The sequence below is a fragment of the Platichthys flesus genome, chromosome 11, assembly GCF_949316205.1.
Source record: "Platichthys flesus chromosome 11, fPlaFle2.1, whole genome shotgun sequence".
Classification (NCBI taxonomy): domain Eukaryota; kingdom Metazoa; phylum Chordata; class Actinopteri; order Pleuronectiformes; family Pleuronectidae; genus Platichthys; species Platichthys flesus.
The window spans coordinates 1,913,594-1,933,003 of NC_084955.1; the positions used below are offsets into that span (position 1 = coordinate 1,913,594).

The following is a 19,410-nucleotide window of genomic DNA, read 5'->3' on the forward strand; positions in this document are numbered from 1 at the left end:
TGTGTGTGAAGAGGGAATTACACTCCTTGTTGAGTAGGAGGGGCGTGGACCTAAAGTTGCTGCTCGCCTGCAAACAGGAACCTAGAAAGTTGCTCTGGAGAAAATGTCAGCCGGGGAGGAATTCTTTGCGGGTAAATCACATTACTTTAGTGCTACAAATGGCTGCAATCACGTCTTTTGTTTGGACATTTTTGTGCGTCCGTTAGCGTGCATGTGACGTTAGTGTCCCGCGTGGGAGCTCTGGAGGCCGCGTTAAGCAAAACTAACAATTCACTTTATTTGTATTGTTGCAGCAGGTGGCGAAGGAACCAATACACACACATATATATATACAGAGGTGTATAAAGTACTAAGTAAAAGTATAAGTACCACAACTGAAAATTACTTTGGTAAAAGTTAAAGTCACCTAAAAAAAATGTACTTGAGTAAAAGTCTTAAAGTAGCTCACATTAAATGTACTTAAGTATCAAAAGTATCTTGTGAAAAAATATACTCAAGTATCAAAAGTACAAGTACAAGTATTTTATAGTACGCATGAAAGGAAGCAAAACAACCCAAAATTATTCTCCCCTTACTTTTTATTTCACTTTTTCAGGTGAATGAAATGTGGTATAGAATACCACTCAAAAATAAACAATGTCTTTAACATAAGAACTTTTTGTTTGAGGGTGGAGGTCCCAGCTTCCGAAGCCCTCTTTCTTTTTTGTGAGGTCAGCTACTCATATTTCTTTAGATGTTGTGGATGTGCCCTCTACATGAAAAACACAAAATTAAAAGAAATAATATTAGTTCAAATGATACTCAAGAAATCATTCAACAGTTACCACAATGACAGGTCTGGATTTCTAACCCCTTTCACCCTGATGTCCCGTTTGTGGGCATGTCCAACATTAATAAAAAAAAAGAAATGGTCAACTGTCAACTATATTTTATCTTTCAAAAATACCAAATAATTTAAAGCTAAAACATCATACAGGACACTGAGCTTGGATATCTAATTGCTGTACAACAAATACAATTTAAAAAAACAAACACAAAGCTATTTTAATGAACAGCATGCCATTTTACTACAGTTCCTATGAACAAACAGGCACATTTTCAATAGCCTATTGCTTAACTTCCAAGTTAGAGATTTTGTATGATTTATTTGTGTATTTTTCATTAAAAAAAGTGAAGCACTTTGTGTGAAGCTAAATGTATCATGCAGGAGGAAAACTGCCTCGTTCGAGATGCTAACCCTGTTTATTGACACTCCTGCATAACACTTGTGTGCGTGCGTGCGTGCGTGTGTGGCGTAGGTTTATTTGTCCACGACATCACCACACGTGTGATACGGGCAAGTTGCTAACGTTAGCACATAGCGTTAGCAACTTGCTACTAGCACGCAACCATGCTAGCACGTCGTTACGTTAGCAACTTGCCTGTAATGTTAGCTAAAACTATGTTTTACACATTTGTATATCCCTCCTGCCACATGAAATGACATTGCTTACTTAATGCACTTACTTCAATGTGTTTTGAGGTTGGACGGGGAGTTTTTGAAGGCCTTTATTTCGTGGGGGAGAGCGTGGCCTAGGGGATAGAGCGGGTGCTCTGCAACATGAAGGTCGCCGGTTCGAATCCCACTCTATCCCATCTGCATGCCTAAGTATCCTTGGCAAGATACTGAACCCCTAGATGGCCCCTCATAAAATGATGAGTGTTCTAAAAAAATGTAAATCGCTTTGGATAAAGGCGTCAGCTAAATGAAATGTAATGTAATGTAATGTGGCACTTCGGAAGGCATAACATGCACCTCATTCGGTAGGAATTTGCCTCCATCCAGAGGTAGCTGAACATACTTTCCAGGTATGACCATGTCGTCGACTTCTGTTGAACGCCGTGTGTCGTCTTCTGTGTCTGCCTCATCCACATGCTGAGCGGGTGCCATGTTTGTAGTGATCTCTCTGCCGCCCCCGCGCGGCGCGCGCATCCCGCATTTATACCTTCTTCGCGAGAGTACCGTACGTGGTTCTTCTCGTCCTCTCGGAATCTCATGCAGAGACTATTTTAATTTGTAACGAGTAACGAGGTGGCAATTGTCAAAGTAACGAAGTAAAAGTTTATTTTTTAACTTAAAAATGTAGTGAAGTAAAAGTAAAAGTCCTGATAAAAAAAAAAACTCAAGTAAAGTACAAATCCTCAAAAAAAATACTTAAGTAGTGTAACGAAGTACAGCTACATCTACTTCGTTACTATACACCTCTGTATATATATATATATATATAATTTAATATGTTTCTTACTGCTGTCCAACAACATGGTCGACTGTGTGTGTGTGTGTGTGTGTGTGTGTGTGTGTGTGTGTGTGGGTACTCCCACTAACAGTTTCTAAATCTTTCACTGCACGTCAGAAGCTGAGAATATATATTTAAACAATATTCATAACCCTCTGTTTCATGAAATGTTGCACAGGCATCCCCAGGATCCCGTTTTTCCCCAGTGCTAGGCCAGGAGACGCCCTGTGTTTCAAACAGTACAATGCAGAGGAGGTAGGTGATGTGTGTGTGTGTGTGTGTGTGTGTGTGTGTGATAATTTGTGTGTTCTGAAGCAGAGAAGTGTTTTGTTTTGGGGACTCCTCAGTGTTCATCTGTGCAGGTGCTGATGGGATGGACCATGGAGGACTGGTTGAGGTTCTCAGTCTGTTACTGGCCCTCCTTCTGTGGAACTGGTAGGATGAATTTAGCTCCTATGGGACCTTGGGTAATCTGGGACACCTATGCTCCAGTCTCTTTATTTCCTGTTCCATCTCAATCTAGTCAATTGTACTTTTACTGCAGGGTAGCATGGACATCATGTGACTGAAATCACGTGTCTTCATAGGGGTGATGTCCCAGAAAGAGGCAGAGCAATCAAATGTCAATCAGGAGCTCCCCAATTATTTGTAATGATTTAAATCTAACATAACTAAGACTATCTTCCTATTTGTTATCAAATTGTGTTTGTGACGTAGTCAAGCAAAAAAATATGCACTGAGTTGTTTAAAATGTATATTAGTTTTTCTTATTTTGGAAAATGTTCTGTTGTCCCATGTAGCACTGGATGTTGTTCACTGAAAACGTGACACTGAAGAAGCAGATCCTTAGGCAGGAGTAGGTGAAAAAAGGGGCTGTTTATTAAACAAAAAGGCAACATGAACCCCAAATACAGCAAACTAAATCATACTCAGGCAAAAACAAAAAGAACAACCCTTGTCAAATCTGCAGCCTAACAGCTACTCCCCCCCCCCCTTCAGTTCTGACACATACTAGCTGTAAAACAATACAACACACAACTCAAAGAAGATTTACTAAATAATCTGATTGATAATAAAAGTGCAAATAATAATATGATGACCGCAAACTGTTAATGTAGGGAGATGGGGCCTAGTGAAAAAGGGGAAGAAAGCACCCTTTCCACATCCCACTTTATCAATCATGGTTGATAATGTGGGACAGGATGCTTTGGGTAATCTGGGACAGACATTGAAGTTCTCTAAATGGGGGAAATATGCATTTAGGTACTTCATGAAAAGATCAACTCAAGAGATCAAAGAGATGGAGTTAATGTTAAATAAAGTCTGTCTCAGTCTACTTAAACTAATTGTCTTGTAATCATTTTTTAATTTGTTTAAACTGAGGTCAGCAGATATTTATCTTTAAATATCTGCTGACTCATATAGAAGTGAAGCCACGATTCACTTCTTTCTCAGGTGCGGATCCTTTTGGGTTTCAGACACTCCGTGAACGGTGCAGCCACCAACCCTGACTGTCATGTTCTGGCCTACGCTGGTGCTCAGGTGAAGAAGGGACTGGATATTGCCAAGAAGCTTGGTGCAGAGAATTTTGGTACGTGGGACTAGATTGTGAAGTGTTATGACTCTGCATCGGCCAGAGGCTTTATGTTTTCAGGTCGTACATCCATCCCATTCTTGTGAATGCCATATCTCCAGAACGCGTGACCCTGCGTTTTTGTGAATGCGATGTTTATAATTTCTTCTGGGGAAAACATTCACTTGATCTTATGGATGACCTGATTAAAATTTGGTGTCCAAGGTCCGGCTCACTGTGACCTTCAAAACGTGTTTAGTCTACAGAACGTGATATTTCAGGAACATTCAGGGGAATTGTTTCACATTTTGCACATGTGTTCACTTTGACTCACTGATTAACTGATTACAGTTTTGGGGTCAAAGGGCAAAGTCACTGTGGCCTGACAAAACATGTTTGTGCCTTCTTGAATGGGATACAGTATCTCAAGACTATCTTAAGGGAATTTATTCAGCTGTTCAGTTGTCACTCAGAGATGCAATTATTAGATTTCAGTGGTGTTGTCAGGGAGAACTTAAATTAAATAAAAATAATACAAAATCATGTAGACGGAAACTGCACTGGTTGGCGGAGGCATGCAACCACAAATTGTCTAAATGTAAAAATATTGACCTGATTCTCAGAAAATTCCTAATCCATCATTTGTCTTCTCAGTGTTCTGGGGAGGAAGATAAGGTTTTCATTCAATCCATAATACTGTGGTTGCTGCTGAGCTGAAGCACATGGCCAACTTCTTCAAAATGGCAGTTAGTAAGTGTTGCCACGAGTGTAGAGCTGATTCCAGGTCTGGGTTGTGGTCTGTGGGTTGTCTGTGTGTGTGTCACAGCTTCATGTCTGGGTATTCTGTCACCAGGGTACAAAGAGCACATTGGGTTAAAGTGTCAGTTTCTAATTGAACCAAAGCCCAAGGAGCCCTGCAAACACCAGTATGGTTATGGTAAGCGCACTCCTCTCCCCCCCAAAAAACAAAATAAAGACAGAACAAAGGTTTTTAAACATAACAAACCTTACTGATTTCACATGTTACTGTTTCCTTCATCAGATGCCATGAGTGTTATAGGATTCCTGAAGCACTATGGTCTGGAGAGTCACTTCAAGTTGAACATTGAGCCCAACCACACCACCCTTGCAGGACACTCCTACGAACATGACGTTGTCTAGGCTTCTACGTGAGACACCTTCACAGCTCACAGAAATATGACTTGACGTTTGAGAGAACACACTCTCAGCATCTTAATTCTAGGACAGCTTTCCTCTGACATATGCCAAATGTTCTGTATCATCCTGGCTTTGCACAGGTTTAGCATGCTGGGTTCAGTTGACGCAAACACTGGCTCTCCAGACCTGGGGTGGTACACAGATCAGTTCCCCATGGACATCAGGAACACCACCTTGGTCATGAAGGTGAGTGTTAGTTTGTCACAGACGTTTTCTGCTGATGGTGTCCCTGAGGGTGGCCTGCGTCTTAACACTGTTGAAATTAGCTTTAGCTTTAACATGATTAAAAAATGTTGTCACCCTGAGGCACTGGGAGGAGCTGGAAATACAACTGATACACCAATACCCTATTAAAGCTGATATAACATGTTAAAAAACGGTTGCCTATTTGCACAGTTGGTTAAAAAAATTAAATACACTTATTTGTACATCGCCAAATCACAAGATACATTATTTCAAAACACTTTACATTGTACAGTCAGGACTTTACAAATAGCAGAGAAACAAAACAGTTCTCACAAAGACTAAACACTGGATGACAATAACTAATTCAAACCAAACTTACTGGAAAACTAAAGAACTTGAACATAAATAAATGTGATAAGAACTACCTTAAATGACAGAAACATCCATTTAGAAAAAAAAAATGGAGCTGTACTTTGCCTTGTTGATATTGCTACCATCCCATCCACTAACATAGAGAAGGTTGGATTTATGACCAATACTTCAGCAAGCCACCAGGTGGCGATCAAGGCACTTGGGCTTCACTTCTTTATTTACAGTGTTTTGTTCTAGCAGTACTGTGTCATTCGTAAATGATAGGTTTAGGTGAGAGCAGCGATTGAACAGAGATCAGTTTCCCTCTGGGGTCTAATCTGTTTCAGACCATCATTGAACAAGGTGGTCTGCAGCCAGGAGGCCTCAACTTTGATGCTAAGGTGTGCAGAGATTCTACAGACCTGGAAGACCTGTTCATAGCTCACATTGGAGCCATGGACACCTTTGCAAGAGGACTCAGGAACGCTGTTAGCATCATTGAGGATGGAATTATCACTGGTATGGTGAAGGTACGTGTGCAACAGCAGCTTTAAATTCACTGTAAAACCACCCTCGATTTGAGTTCTTGTCAACAGTTTTCTCATTATGCGTAACTTTAACAGGAGCGATACTCGAGCTTCAGTCAGGGCCTTGGTCAGAAAGTGGAGGATGGTTCTGCAACCTTAGAGGAGATGGAGGTAAGACTCCACCTGAGGTCCTCAGGGATGATACTTAATATTTATAATATTACAGCCTTGTTTTTTGTATAAATTTGTCAAATAAAAATAATTTTATCTTATGCAACTTAAACATCTGCCTCCACTTCTCTTTTTAACTCTTCCATTTTAATCAGTGGAGGTGTGTAGATTAATAATAAATATGGAAGAGAAAATAGCATGACATAAAACAAAATGTTCTGTCGTTTATTATTTCAGGCCTTCATCAAGCAGAATGGTGAACCCAGAGTCACATCAGGCAAGCAAGACAAATATGAATCCATCTTTAATCACTACATTTAAAAAAAATCAACCCTCCTGTGTGACCTTTGACCTGAAATATAAGCTGTGTTACCCAGGTGCATGGTGATGAAACACTGTAGAGCAGATCAAACACAAAGTTTAAAATGTAGAGCATGTGATTCATCCCACTGGGATTAATAGTTATTCTACTGAATACATGCAGATGTTTAGCTGAATCTGATACGGTAATGATTCAGACTGTCTGACTAATGGACCAATTCAATATAATATTTTTTATATGTCATTCAAACTATATCACTACAATATAAAATGTCACCTGCCCCATGATGTAACAAGGCTGTAGTCATATTAACTATTGACTAATGTTGAAACATCTCACAGTTGAAATACATCAACAGCCTGAAACGTTATGGGTTTACATCCTTGATACTGGAACACATTATAAGAAAATGTATCTTATTTGCATTGCATCATATTAACCAATATAAAGACACATTTTTGCTTTACTAAAGCTGATCTAAACAAAAATGTTAAAATGAAGGTATAGTTAGTTCCTGTATTTATTTGTTTTATAACTGCAATTCTTCTTCGTCTTGTCTAATTTGAAATATTCTCCTAGTCAACGCTAGAAGTGGTTGAAGTAGGTTTTTTTATCTGGGGAGAAAAACAGCTGGTTTGGGTCAAATTCTTTTCAGCCCAGTTTCTCCACCTTTCAGATTGAACTGATGTGTCAGACTTTATTTACATGTTTGCCTCCTGATGAATAATTTTGCTAACCTTTGAGTATTTGAAGCAGTATGGTGTCACACAATGACACATGGTCTGTTCAGAGCAATGAACACTGGAGAGAGGATTCACTCTGAGCCTTTTTCTGGATACCACGAGTTACATCAACCTGAGGTAACACTTCCTTTGCTACAAATACAGAATATCTATTTGGCAGCACAACAAACTAATGCTAAAATGTGCATTATTGTGAGTGTTTTACAGAATTAGTGAGATTATTCAGTATGCACAACTTTTGGAACTATGGTAACAGCTTGTCATCTCTGCTTCAGATGACACACGAGAGCATCTATAGGATTTATGGCATTCGCGTTTTTATGCTCCAGAGTGATCATCCTGTCAGACATGAGCCCTCTTTCCTCCAGGTCCCCTTTCTGCTGTTAAATAAATGAAACTCGCACCTTTCCACTGACATCACATCATACTACCATCCTGCACGCCCGCTGTCCAATCAGCGGCCGAGGGGTTGGCCCTTCGCCGTCGTGGTGGCCAATCGGAGGATAGCGTGAGCTCTGCTCACCACCGCGTTGCTCCTGATATGCGGGTTGAGCTGTGAAGGAGGCGGGACGTGGATCCAGCCAATCCAGATTCGTCCGTGTTTCTCATTAACATAGAGGCTTCAGCAGCAGCAGTAGCATCATCGCGCCTACTGAGATAAAGTTATCATGAGTTTCCAAAGGTGAGTCTTTGTTTAGGGCGGGCTCCTGTTGTGCAGAACCTGAGAAACTAATGAAGAATACTTATTGATGATTTAATTAGCCCGAACCCTTTTTTTAATCAGCCTAGAAACCCTGTGTCTCAGCTGTGCACTGTCTTAGTTTAGATTGTTTTAAATCCTACAAGATGTGGACTTTCCTGGGAATAGCGAGCCTCACGTACCTGTACAAAAAGTCGGACACCGTTTTGAGTGTGGCCAACAAAGAGGTGCTGGTGGCCGCAGCCCTGCTGGTCACAGTGGGTCTGCTGCTCTCATACATCACCTACTTCCACAAGCTCCGACTCTCTCAGGTCGTGTGTTCACCTCTGAGCCTCCTCTCCTTTGTGCCAGTCGTCAACCACTTCATCCCTCAGACTCTTGCACAGAGCAGCGGCAAGACCGAGGACAGCTGCAGAAAGGTAAGACGTTTTCCTTTTAGTTTAAAGTCTTTTATTATTTCCATTCAGCTGTTGCTATTTTAGAGAACATATTTCCTCTATGGTAACCTTAAAAGAAGTGCTGCTAAAAGATACACTGTATGAATGTGTGTGTGAATGGCGAACTGTACTGTAAAGTGCTTTGTGTGGTCATCAAGTCTGAAAAGCGCGATATAAATACAGACCATTTACCATTCTTAACAATGTATTATTATCTAATATTTATGTATGTTCAAGGAGTGCAGCTGAAATCAGAGCGGCATATTTTATTTCACATTTGGCCTACTTTTACTTCAAAGCTTCAAACATCCTTTTCCCACAAGCCATGACCCAGTTCTAGTTTTTATTATTGTAAAGTGCACATACTTGAAATTCTGTGTTTTTTTTATCCTTTTTTTATATTGATTATTTAATCACTGTATTTGTATTAGTTTTTATGTTATCTATTAATATATTTTATTTGTGAAGCATTTTGTAATAAGTGCTATACAAATTAAGATAGCATAATTTTTTATTATTATTATTATTATTTGATGATGTGTTTAAATAAAGGTAGACAGTTTGTACTTTGCTCTGTGCTGAGGCTCTCCCCCCTCCTCTGCTTCAAGAGCCGGAGAACAAGGAAACGAGCAGATGTAGAGGTCTCTTCCACAGAGAGCGCTGCCTCAACCAGTCGCTCCTCAGTTGCCCCAGAGCCAGATGTGCTGATCGTTGGGGCAGGGGTCCTGGGCTCAGCGATGGCGGCCGTCCTGGCCCGGGACGGGAGGAAGGTGACGGTAGTGGAGAGGGACCTGAAGGAGCCTGACAGGATAGTTGGGGAGCTGTTGCAACCTGGAGGATACAAGGCTCTTAAAGACCTGGGCCTGGAAGGTCAGTGATAGAAGTGACCTGTCCTCAGCTCTTTTTGCATGTGCCAGTGGGTATAGGCCCTGGCAACTGTGGTCCTACACGAACATATGTCTGTGGTTGTTGCACTCCAGAGATTTTTGTCATGTTTTTGTTTTGTCTTTGCTTTAATTGTCACTGGTTTGAAGTGACAGCTCTGAGCTTGTAAAGGTGACATCACACATCTCTTTGCACCAATCAGACAGCGATTTTCAACGAGAATGTGGTGAAACTTGTTTTGTTCTTTGCCACAATAACATCTGACACAGAATAGTCCTGACAAAGTAGCTCAGATGATTTTTTTTAGGTTAAAGTAACATTTATGTTCATTGTTATTGTTAATATTCCTGTTATAGAGCGATATTACTTCTTTCCCACGATTTTAGTGTTCTTTATACCAAACATTTTTTTAATTTATATTCAAGTTTGAGAGGCCAAAGTTTCAAAAGATATCTGTGTGCGTGCGTGTGTGTGTGTGTGTGCTTGTGCTCGTCTTTCTATAGTTATGTGGGCTAAAGGACATTGTGAGGCTTGTTTTCATATCTCATTTGCGAATGCAGAGTAATTCTTAGGGATGCTCTTTAAGGGGCGACTTGATTGGAGGTTTCAGGGTTAAAGTGGGGCATTTAGATGATATGTTTAACAATAGTGTACATAGGGAATGCATTGTGTCAATGAGTGTTCATGGCCACTGAGCACTCATGGATGGGTGTTGACGGGTGTTGCGGCTGGTGTGATCCCATTGCAGGCTTGTTGTGATAATTAAACAACATCACTTACTCACATCCCTTACATATTTTATTACAATAATCCACTTTATATTTACAGCAGTATCTACTCATAAAGGTTAAAACCCTTTTTGGTGTCAGATACCATGGAAACAGGAAGCACCACAGGTGGTGGCAGGAAGTAATGGCCAGAGGAAAAGAGCTGTTGTAGGCACTTTAAAGAAGGGAAAATCTTGACTTGGCAGTTTTAGCAATAAAAAACATGTCTCTGCAATTATAACATTATAAAAAGAACCAATCAGATTAAAATGTGATGTTACACCATTATAAAGAACCAATTAAATACAACTTTGGACAAAAATGGATGGAGACTCTTTTCCTTTCCTTACGTCTGTCCGGACAGGATCAGGTGGATTTTGGGAGCTTTCTGATAGAACCTTATAAATTCTGTTGCAACAGACTTTGGACGACTCTGTTCTTCCAGGACTTCTCCAGTGAACTCTGGAACAGCAGCACCCAACACAGTGTTGGAACAGGACTCTCAGCCCTGAGCCACTGTGACCCAACAGGGTCATCTCTACTTCGCAATATGTCAATGAACAGTTGCAACAAGCTAATAGGGAATATTTCTGTGGTGTGGGAATTAAGTGAATTTTCCAACTTAAACTCTAAAAATGATAAAAAACTGACTTTTAAACTGAGCAATATTAACAAAGATTCAGGCTACATCACTTTAACCCCTCCAGCCACAACAGTAGCTTGTTCTTTTTTCATGTGTCGGCATTAAACCACATACTCTTTGTGTGCACGGCACAGACTGAATGAATAATGAAGGAGGCTCTGAAACAGAAACCTGTTGCATGTGTTTGGCCTCAGGTTCAGTGGAGGGTCTGGATGCCCATCTGGTGAACGGCTATGTGATCCATGACATGGCCAGCAGCACGGAGGTGGAGATCCCTTACCCTCAGGAGGAGGACAGCATCCAGTGTGGACGTGCTTTCCATCACGGTCGATTCATCATGGGCCTGAGGAGAGTCGCCTTGGCCGAGCCAAAGTGAGTGGAGTTATGGAAAAAATTGGTTTGTGTGCTAACGGGCTAATGGCATGACCCTGTTTCTGACAGCACTGGGGGCTACAGGGAAATGGGGTATTATGCCAGCCTGGTCCTTAAATGTTCCTCAGCTGTTTAGTCCAATAAAACCAGATGATATGGTTAGTTTGACAAAATACTCAAACCCATCTGGAGCTTTCACCTGCACTTTAAATCATCTAGGTTCCTGTGTTATACCATTTCCACATTCAAGAATCAACTTCTATTTAATCCATCACGTTTAGTTTTACTGAGGTTGTTGAGTAGAGAACATTTAAGATTCAGTTTAATATAGAGAGACATTAACCCAGTTTTTCTGTTGAATGTACCAATGAATTTAAAGACAAGTCGCTGGTCAATAGAAAAGCTCTTACAGTTTTTTTCCATCGCTAACAAGCGCTTACCTATACTTAAAATACTTTTTCTAAACTCTTAACACAGACTTACACCTACAAAACACAATTGGCCAAATAGATAATTTTCTTCTCAAAAGCACATTTTGTTAACTATATACTAACTCTTCATTTCAAAATAGAAGACATCTTTCTCTGCACACACTAACTTTACCAAAACACTGGACATCTGACTCAAAATGAAATTATTCTTTCAAAGAATAACTCTTGTTTTCACTTCATAAGGAACATGCAGCCAATCAAAGTACACCAGGTTTCAAAATACTGGCTATTGTGGACATTACAAAAACTGCATAGATTTTTATGTTTCAGTTTTACAGGTATTTGCATGCAAAACATGCAATCCACTGTTTTTTACGCCAAACTTTTTGGTTGGGAACTGTACTGTATATCCACATGTAATGTTCACATTCAAAAGCATTCCAGTAAAAAGCGAATCAGTTTTTTTTTCTTTACTGTTTACTACAGGAGGTATAGTAGAAATACTGTTTACAGTATGATACAACAGAAAACGTTTTACAGTATTGTTTAAAGTTAACAATATATCCATGAACAAAAAAGCAACACCAAAAAGCCCAGTAAAAAGGGAGAACTAAAAAAAAGCACAAAATTCCTTTATCTAATCCCTGCCATCTTCAGGTTTAGGCCACAAGTTTTCCTCCACATCGTATCTGATGTTATCCAAGGCGATACACCTTGGATAAAACCGCTTGGAATGCCTGATCCACCCTTGACAATCATCAACTGTGATGTCCCTGCAGCCAGCATCCATGGCTTCAAGGAGGGACAACTGGTCATGTGGCTGATGGTCATAGACTTTCCACCTCCATGTAGAAAAAAACTCCTCTATGGGGTTGAGGAAAGGTGAATAGGGTGGAAGAAATAGACGAATCAGTCTTGGGTGGACCTCAAACCATGCTGTAACTGCTTGTGAGTGATGGAAGGCCACGTTGTCCCAGGTGATAACGAAGGTCCTCCTGTTTTCACCCTCCTGATCCTGCTCTGGAACCAGGCGCTGGTGGAGATCATCGAGAAAAGCAAGGAGGCGCTCGGTGTTGTAAGGTCCAACCTGACATTTGTGGAGGAGTGATCCTGCATTTGAAATTGCCGCACACATAGTGATATTTGCCCCTCTCTGTCCAGGACTATCAACTGTGGCCCTTTTTCCAATGACATTTCTTCCACGTCGACGCCTTTTGGCCAGATTAAATCCTGCCTCATCCACGTATACAAATTCATGAAGGGCCTGGTTGGCCTCCAATTCCATAACTCTCTGAAATAAAATTTATGTAAATCATGCCATTAAAGTACTATATACCATACAGTACTGTAACCTATTACTGAGTAGGTTACCTACTTGAAAAGTGCAAAGCTTATAGAACTGTCGTAGCACCTTGACTCGCTCACTGTTCCTCTCAAAGGGAACAGTGTAGAGCTGTTTCATCCGCACTCTGTGTTTGGACAATGTCCGCGTAATGGTTGCGAGGCTGATGCTATTGATATTGTGAAATATCTCTTGGTCCTCCAAAATTCTGCTTTGAATCTCATGCAGTTTAATTGCGTTATTTGCAACAACCATATCTACTATGGCAAGCTCTTGTTGATGATTAAGGAGCTTACCTCTTCCCCCAGAGGGAGGAAGACGTTGCATTCTTTTGAGGGACAAAAAAAATCAACATATGCATTACTGTATGGCCTCATTGACATGTCAAGTGAGAATAGAAACAATCCATGTAAAACGCAAACTTACCTGTTGGTTTGTTGAAAGATGCGTATAATTGACGCAACCGTTGACCGCCCCAAATTGGGCTGTAGTCTTTCACCAGCCTCCCTTAGTGAAAGACCGTGGTTTATCACATTGTCAATGATAGTGGCACGAATTCCATCACTCACCACTGCCCTTGTAGCCCTTAGAATGCCACCACCACGCATTCTTATACCTCTACCTTGCCCTCTCCTTAGGCCTGCTCTTCTCCCTGGACCTGCTCCTCTCACTTCTCCTGCTCCTCTCACTACTCCTGCTCCTCTCACTACTCCTGCTCCTCTCACTTCTCCTGCTCCTCTCACTTCTCCTGCACCTCTCACTACTCCTGCTCCTCTCACTTCTCCTGCTCCTCTCACTACTCCTGCTCCTCACACTTCTCCTGCTCCTTTAACTACTCCTGCTCCTCTCACTACTACACCTCTCACTGCTCCTCTCACTGGGCCTGCTCTTCTCCCTGGGCCCCTTGCTCTAACTCTTCCTCGTCCAGACATCTTTTTCGGTTTCTGTTTCCAAAAACATCACTCCTCAAAGTCCTCCTTTTAGTAATGCCATTGATTCTAAGCCAGAGTGGAATCAGCTGTGGTTGACCCAATATACCCAACATACATCAGCTGTGTGTCAATTATTCAATTGTTTGTTTATTATCAGCTGAGATATATTGTTTTAGAACTGATATTACTGTATTACAGAAGCAGAGGTTTTTATACTGTATCTAAGGTTTGGAATATTGTGTTTGCAATTGTGGGATGTTGTGTGTAAACATTTGTAAATAATACAAAAACAATCCATAATTTTGTTTGGAGGTATAGCTTGTCTGTTAAGAAAATGTAAGCATTATATAAATGTGTTCACTGACTGCATATTGTGTGAAAACAACATGAAATGTGTGAATGGTATGGCCACAAAGGACCGATGTTGTGCCCATCGTGTTTAGAGTTTTGAAAATGTGACTACTGTTTAGAAAAACGCTTGTTAGCGACTGAAAAAAACTGTAATGATATTTACTTGGCCATCAGAATGAAGCATTTCTACCATCATTTGCAAAGATGCCTTATGCTGAAGTCTCCAATTGTCCTATTGTGCCCCCTAGTGTCACATTCGTAGAAGGGACTGTGAGCAGTTTGCTGGAAGAATACGGCAGCATAATGGGAGTCCAGTACAAGGATAAAGGAACTGGAGACCTCAAGGTAAGGACTAACCCTAACCCTACCACCCCCCGTGTTTAATGCACAATGTGTGTGACACTGTGCAAACTTGTGTCTGCAGGAAATCCGTGCAGCGCTGACTGTGGTGGCTGATGGCTGCTTCTCCAAGTTCAGGAAGAGCCTGGTTTCTGGGAAAGCTCAAACCTCCTCTCACTTTGTCGGTTGCCTCATGAATGTAACTATTTTATATCAGTCTTTTTTCAAGAAAAGAGAAACCTGAGTATATGCGGAAATTTGGGCATATTGATTAAGAATGAAACAGTTTTTTTATTCTAACGGTACATTCGTATTTTATTTTATTATTATAATATTTTTAATTTAAGTATAAATCTGTCTTTAATTTTGGGAAGAAACGTGTGAAGAGGGAAATACAGAGGCTCCAAATATTGATTAAAACAATGTGTCTACTATCCAATAAATCATCAAGGTAAAACAAACTGGAGTCAGGACAATAGAGGCAATCATTTAAATCCAAAATAAGTGGAGGAGGAAGTACAAATAAAAAGACAAAAATGTACAAATGTAAAAGCCCAAGTACCACATTAATATTCCTTCTTGAGAGAAAGAAAATTAGTTGCTTCTAAATGTGCTTAGTATTAAAAGTAAAAGTGAGTGTGGGTGTGGTTACTAGCTTGCTCCCTCAGACAATGCATATGCAGTATTTCCTGATATATGTGGTGGGGTAAAAATGAAGAGCACCCGAAAATGAATCTAGTTCATTAAAGTACAGTTAAAAAAAAAGGAAAAACAAAAAAGGTGCTTATGTACAGTAACAGAGTAAATGTTATTTGTCAAATCTCATCACTGTCCGTCTCTGAGTTATCATTCTGCTTCTTTCCAGGACTGTCCTCAGTTTAAAGCCAACCACGCTGAGCTGGTGCTGGCCAACCCGAGCCCGGTGCTCATCTACCAGATCTCCTCATCACAGACCAGAGTGCTGGTTGACGTCAGGGGGGAGATGCCACGCAACCTCTCAGAGTACATGGCTGAGAAGATACACCCACAGCTGCCAGGTACAGGAAGGATCAGATACGGCTTCAATTTGAAAATGGCTCTGAGCTTGTATTCTTATATATTTATCTCTCATGAGCTCCTGTAGAGTGATAACTGATCTCAGGGTGTATTGAGGGCATTTGAAGATCATTATTGGGAAGATTTAGCTTTTTACAACTTTTCATGACGCATTGATACCAGAGGTAATGCTCAACTGGAACAAAGTCAGACTGCTGCCGGTGCTACTGAGGAAGCTGATGTTGAAGGCTTTGACATTCACGGCGCGTTCCGCTATTCAGCTGAAATATCAAAGCCGTCAGTGGAGTCAGTCACACTGATACATTGATAAATGTACAGTCAGGCAACAAAAGAAAAAAAGTGCCTTTTCTTGTTCATGTGCCCAGCATGCACCTCTTGGTTCTCAACCAAAGAGCCGACTGCGTGATGGACCACCTGTGCTCCTCTCTTTCTCTCCTTCCTTTAGAGCATTTACAGGAGCCTTTCATGGTGGCGCTGCAGAATGATCGACTCAGATCCATGCCTGCCAGCTTCCTCCCGCCCTCCCCTGTCAATAAACCAGGTACTGAAGTGTTATTGACTGAGGTGCTGTCAGAGATGGCCAGAGGGAATCTATTGTACTGACCTTAGCAGGTTTAGAGTGTAGTGCTTTTCTCTAAATGTGTTGCATCATGATGGACATTATTGTGCGAAAAAGAATAGCTAAATGAATTGCTCAGCAAAATGAATTGCCCAGTTGTCCAATAATTTGCTGTTAGTCTGTGTTTTAAGTAAAGCTTAATTATTGCTGTAAATTCCATTTTTTTAAGGTGTTTAAACATTTAAAAGTACCTCAGTAGGCTGAGGGGGTAGAGCGGTTGGCCATTTTAGCAAAATGTTGGCAGCTCAATCCCAGTCTGCCCCATCTGCATGCTGAAGTGTCCTTGGGCAACATACTGAACCCCAAATTACCCTAATAGATGCCCATCTAGTGCTGCCCATACATGCACTGTATGAATGGGTGAATGTAAAACTGTACTGTAAAGCACCTTGAGTAGATATATAAATACAGACCATTTAACATTTTTTAACCTGATTCAACATTTAAAAGACGTTAACAGAGAATTTATTATCCCATTACAAACCTCACATTTGTAAGGTAAATATGAAACTGTGTATTTGGATGCCAGACAAACAGCCATGTGTCCTTTGCAGGTGTCCTTCTCCTTGGTGACGCGTACAACATGAGGCATCCTCTGACGGGAGGAGGGATGAGCGTCGCGCTCAACGATGTTCGCATCTGGAGGGACCTGCTCAACAACATCCCCGACCTGTACGACGACAAGGCCATGCTGCAGGTGAACACATCAACAATAAATCTCTCTCCCCCCCCCCCCCAGCCTTTTCTTGTCAGGATTATTTAAAACACATTGTTATAATATAATTCAAACACTCATGAGGGCCATCATTGCATCTACCCCTAACTTATGTATGACAGCAAGTAGAGGCTATATTTAGACACTATGATATCACCAATGCCTTTTCCCATTATTCCCTCAGCTGTAGGTGAGACTGCAGACCAATGTGCGATATCAAACTCTTCTCTTTTCCTCTTTTTCTCCTTCTCAATAGGCAAAGAAAAGATTCCACTGGGAACGCAAGTCATCACATTCTTTTGTGGTGAATGTGTTGGCCCAGGCCCTGTATGAGCTGTTTTCAGCCACTGACAGTGAGTGTCTGCCCAAGACTACTATTATTATACCGCATCGAATAAATATAATAAAACAAAAAGAAACTGAAACCATTTCAACACCTGATAATGGTCTTAACGGGTCTCATCATGTTCATGTTGTTGTTTATTTTGTGTTCACTATAGATTCTCTCTGCGAGCTGAGAAAAGCCTGCTTCCAGTACTTCAAGCTGGGTGGAGAGTGCATTGCTGGACCTATTGGACTTCTCTCAGTGTACGTTATACAAGACGTCCTCCACAACAACAGAATTCCAAGAGCAGTCTTCCATTAAGACTTTTCTAATAGGCAGTAGGCTTTACCTTTATTGGAAATGTGATCAATACCACTCTCATATCAATTTGACATAGGCAGCAGCTGGCCGGCTTAGTATAGCACTGATGAAGAGATAAATCTAGAATTAGCTTACGTTTAGCCCCAACCAAAAATATTGTGTAATGAAAAATGATCAGTGCGGTTTAAAGGGAAGTAATGTGCTGGACTATTTGTTGGACTGGGAGCAGTGAGCAGAGAATGTCTCTTATTGTTATTGGACCAAGCTAAGATAAGCCTGTTAGATATTTGTAGTAAAGTACATTCATTCAGTGTGTTTATTTTAGTCCAAATATTAAAGTTCCACAAGATATTTGGGACAAAACTATAAGGCAATAGGCGGATATAAAAAAGGTTCCCTTTATACACAGAATTAATTTAATTGGAATCCCTTACAGTTCTGAAGCTGAGCGAAAGACAGGAGAAAACACAAATAGGACAATACTGTCTCTTTACATATCACATTACATATCAGTTTTGTAAGTCATAATAAATATATTTTTAAAGATTTTTTGAACCATGAACATGAGAATATCTTCTGATCTCAATAGGCAAGAAAGCAAATAAGTATGTTTCCAAAAATGTCAAGAGGTTAAACTACAACTGACTCAGTATTTTGATATTGAATGAATAACATCATGATTTTTTCTCCCCACCAGTCTGACACCAAAACCTATGATGCTTATTGGACACTTCTTTGCCGTGGCGATGTATGCAATCTACGTGAACTTCAAGTCGGAGTCGTGGAGCACTAAACCTCGAGCTTTATTCAAGAGTGGGGCCATCCTGTATCGAGCCTGTACGGTCATGTTTCCTCTCATCTACTCTGAATTCAAGTACCTGGTGTACTGACGAGCATCTGGACTCAGATAGACCTAACCCGATGTCAGGTCTACGTCTTAAGTTGGAAGCAAAATTCTAAATAAGTGTATTATCTGAGAGTACTTTCTATGTTTGCCTGCCTGCTGAAAAAGGCGACGTTACCATCTCAAACCATGAGGATTTTCTACATATGCCTCTGCCTTACTTTAAACTGTCTTACTGTGCTTACCTCATGCCCTGTTCCAGTATGGACATGCCATGCAATTATACCGTATTATCCATGTATGCATTTACCCACAGTCTGCCCTTTATGCTGGAGGTGTATCATACTGTGCATTAGTTCACACTGAATGATTAACACTTAATATTCAGCGCTGTGGAAATATTCCTGCCAAACAGAATTACCATGTGGAGCTTGGCAATGGAGTGTCATAATTCTGCTACACATAAACTTTCCTGCTGTGTGTTTGATATATCCATTGCTAATGATGGTGACAAATTTGTAATACAAGGATTTCATATTTTAAATCTGAAGCACTTATGATGGGATGTCATAAAACAGCAAGCTGTACATTGGTTTATATACAGCAATCACACTTCTCTAGTGTTTTCAACATGATTCTGCTTAGCAAAAGGACTACAGCACTTTCTATTCAAACATATTTCTTTTTTCTGTAAAGGTAGTTTCCTTCCTTCCTAAGAGTGTTGTTCCTTGTGTACTGTGATAAAAAAGTTTTTGTTACAATAGTTTGGTCTCCACACTGAAACATGAAAGGTGCAGCTAAATGGGACAAATCTACAATCCCACAAGCTGAGAAAGATCCCTGTTCTGCATCAGTCCTGTATACACCCGAGGCTGTATGTCACCTTTGGGACAGTTGGGTTTGACTGGGGCCGGAGTCGGACGGAACATCAGATGCAGATGCAGTCAGGTGTCCCTTCTTCTGG

At 40.7% G+C, this 19,410-nt stretch overlaps 1 protein-coding gene across 3 annotated transcripts; it reads left to right on the plus strand.

Annotated features, from left to right (window-relative positions):
- The first annotated feature begins 59 nt into the window (after positions 1-59).
- On the plus strand, positions 60-19,209 carry sqlea (squalene epoxidase a). Of its 3 annotated transcripts, none has more exons than XM_062399156.1 (22): positions 60-131; positions 2,455-2,531; positions 2,639-2,711; positions 3,755-3,867; positions 4,504-4,599; positions 4,703-4,786; positions 4,892-5,018; positions 5,148-5,253; positions 5,952-6,134; positions 6,228-6,302; positions 6,540-8,049; positions 8,214-8,486; positions 9,113-9,374; positions 10,994-11,171; positions 14,476-14,572; positions 14,652-14,765; positions 15,432-15,603; positions 16,068-16,163; positions 16,796-16,938; positions 17,213-17,309; positions 17,457-17,544; positions 18,300-19,209. In XM_062399156.1, exons 12-22 carry the CDS (start codon positions 8,214-8,216, stop codon positions 18,490-18,492), a joined length of 1,713 nt encoding a protein of 570 aa, XP_062255140.1. In that variant the 5' UTR covers positions 60-131; positions 2,455-2,531; positions 2,639-2,711; positions 3,755-3,867; positions 4,504-4,599; positions 4,703-4,786; positions 4,892-5,018; positions 5,148-5,253; positions 5,952-6,134; positions 6,228-6,302; positions 6,540-8,049; the 3' UTR covers positions 18,493-19,209. The 3 variants fall into 3 exon arrangements, with proteins under 3 accessions (XP_062255140.1, XP_062255139.1, XP_062255138.1); XM_062399155.1 differs by having other exon boundaries at positions 6,540-7,484; positions 7,736-8,486; XM_062399154.1 differs by having other exon boundaries at positions 6,540-8,486.
- Positions 19,210-19,410: the final 201 nt, after the last annotated feature.

Excerpts from the sequence above, each read along its gene's own strand:
- sqlea (XM_062399154.1), top strand. The coding sequence starts at position 8,214 with ATGTGGACTTTCCTGGGAATAGCGAGCCTCACGTACCTGTACAAAAAG. Across the intron at positions 11,172-14,475 it reads GTCGCCTTGGCCGAGCCAAA|TGTCACATTCGTAGAAGGGA; the intron begins GTGAGTGGAGTT and ends TGTGCCCCCTAG. Across the intron at positions 15,604-16,067 it reads GATACACCCACAGCTGCCAG|AGCATTTACAGGAGCCTTTC; the intron begins GTACAGGAAGGA and ends TCCTTCCTTTAG.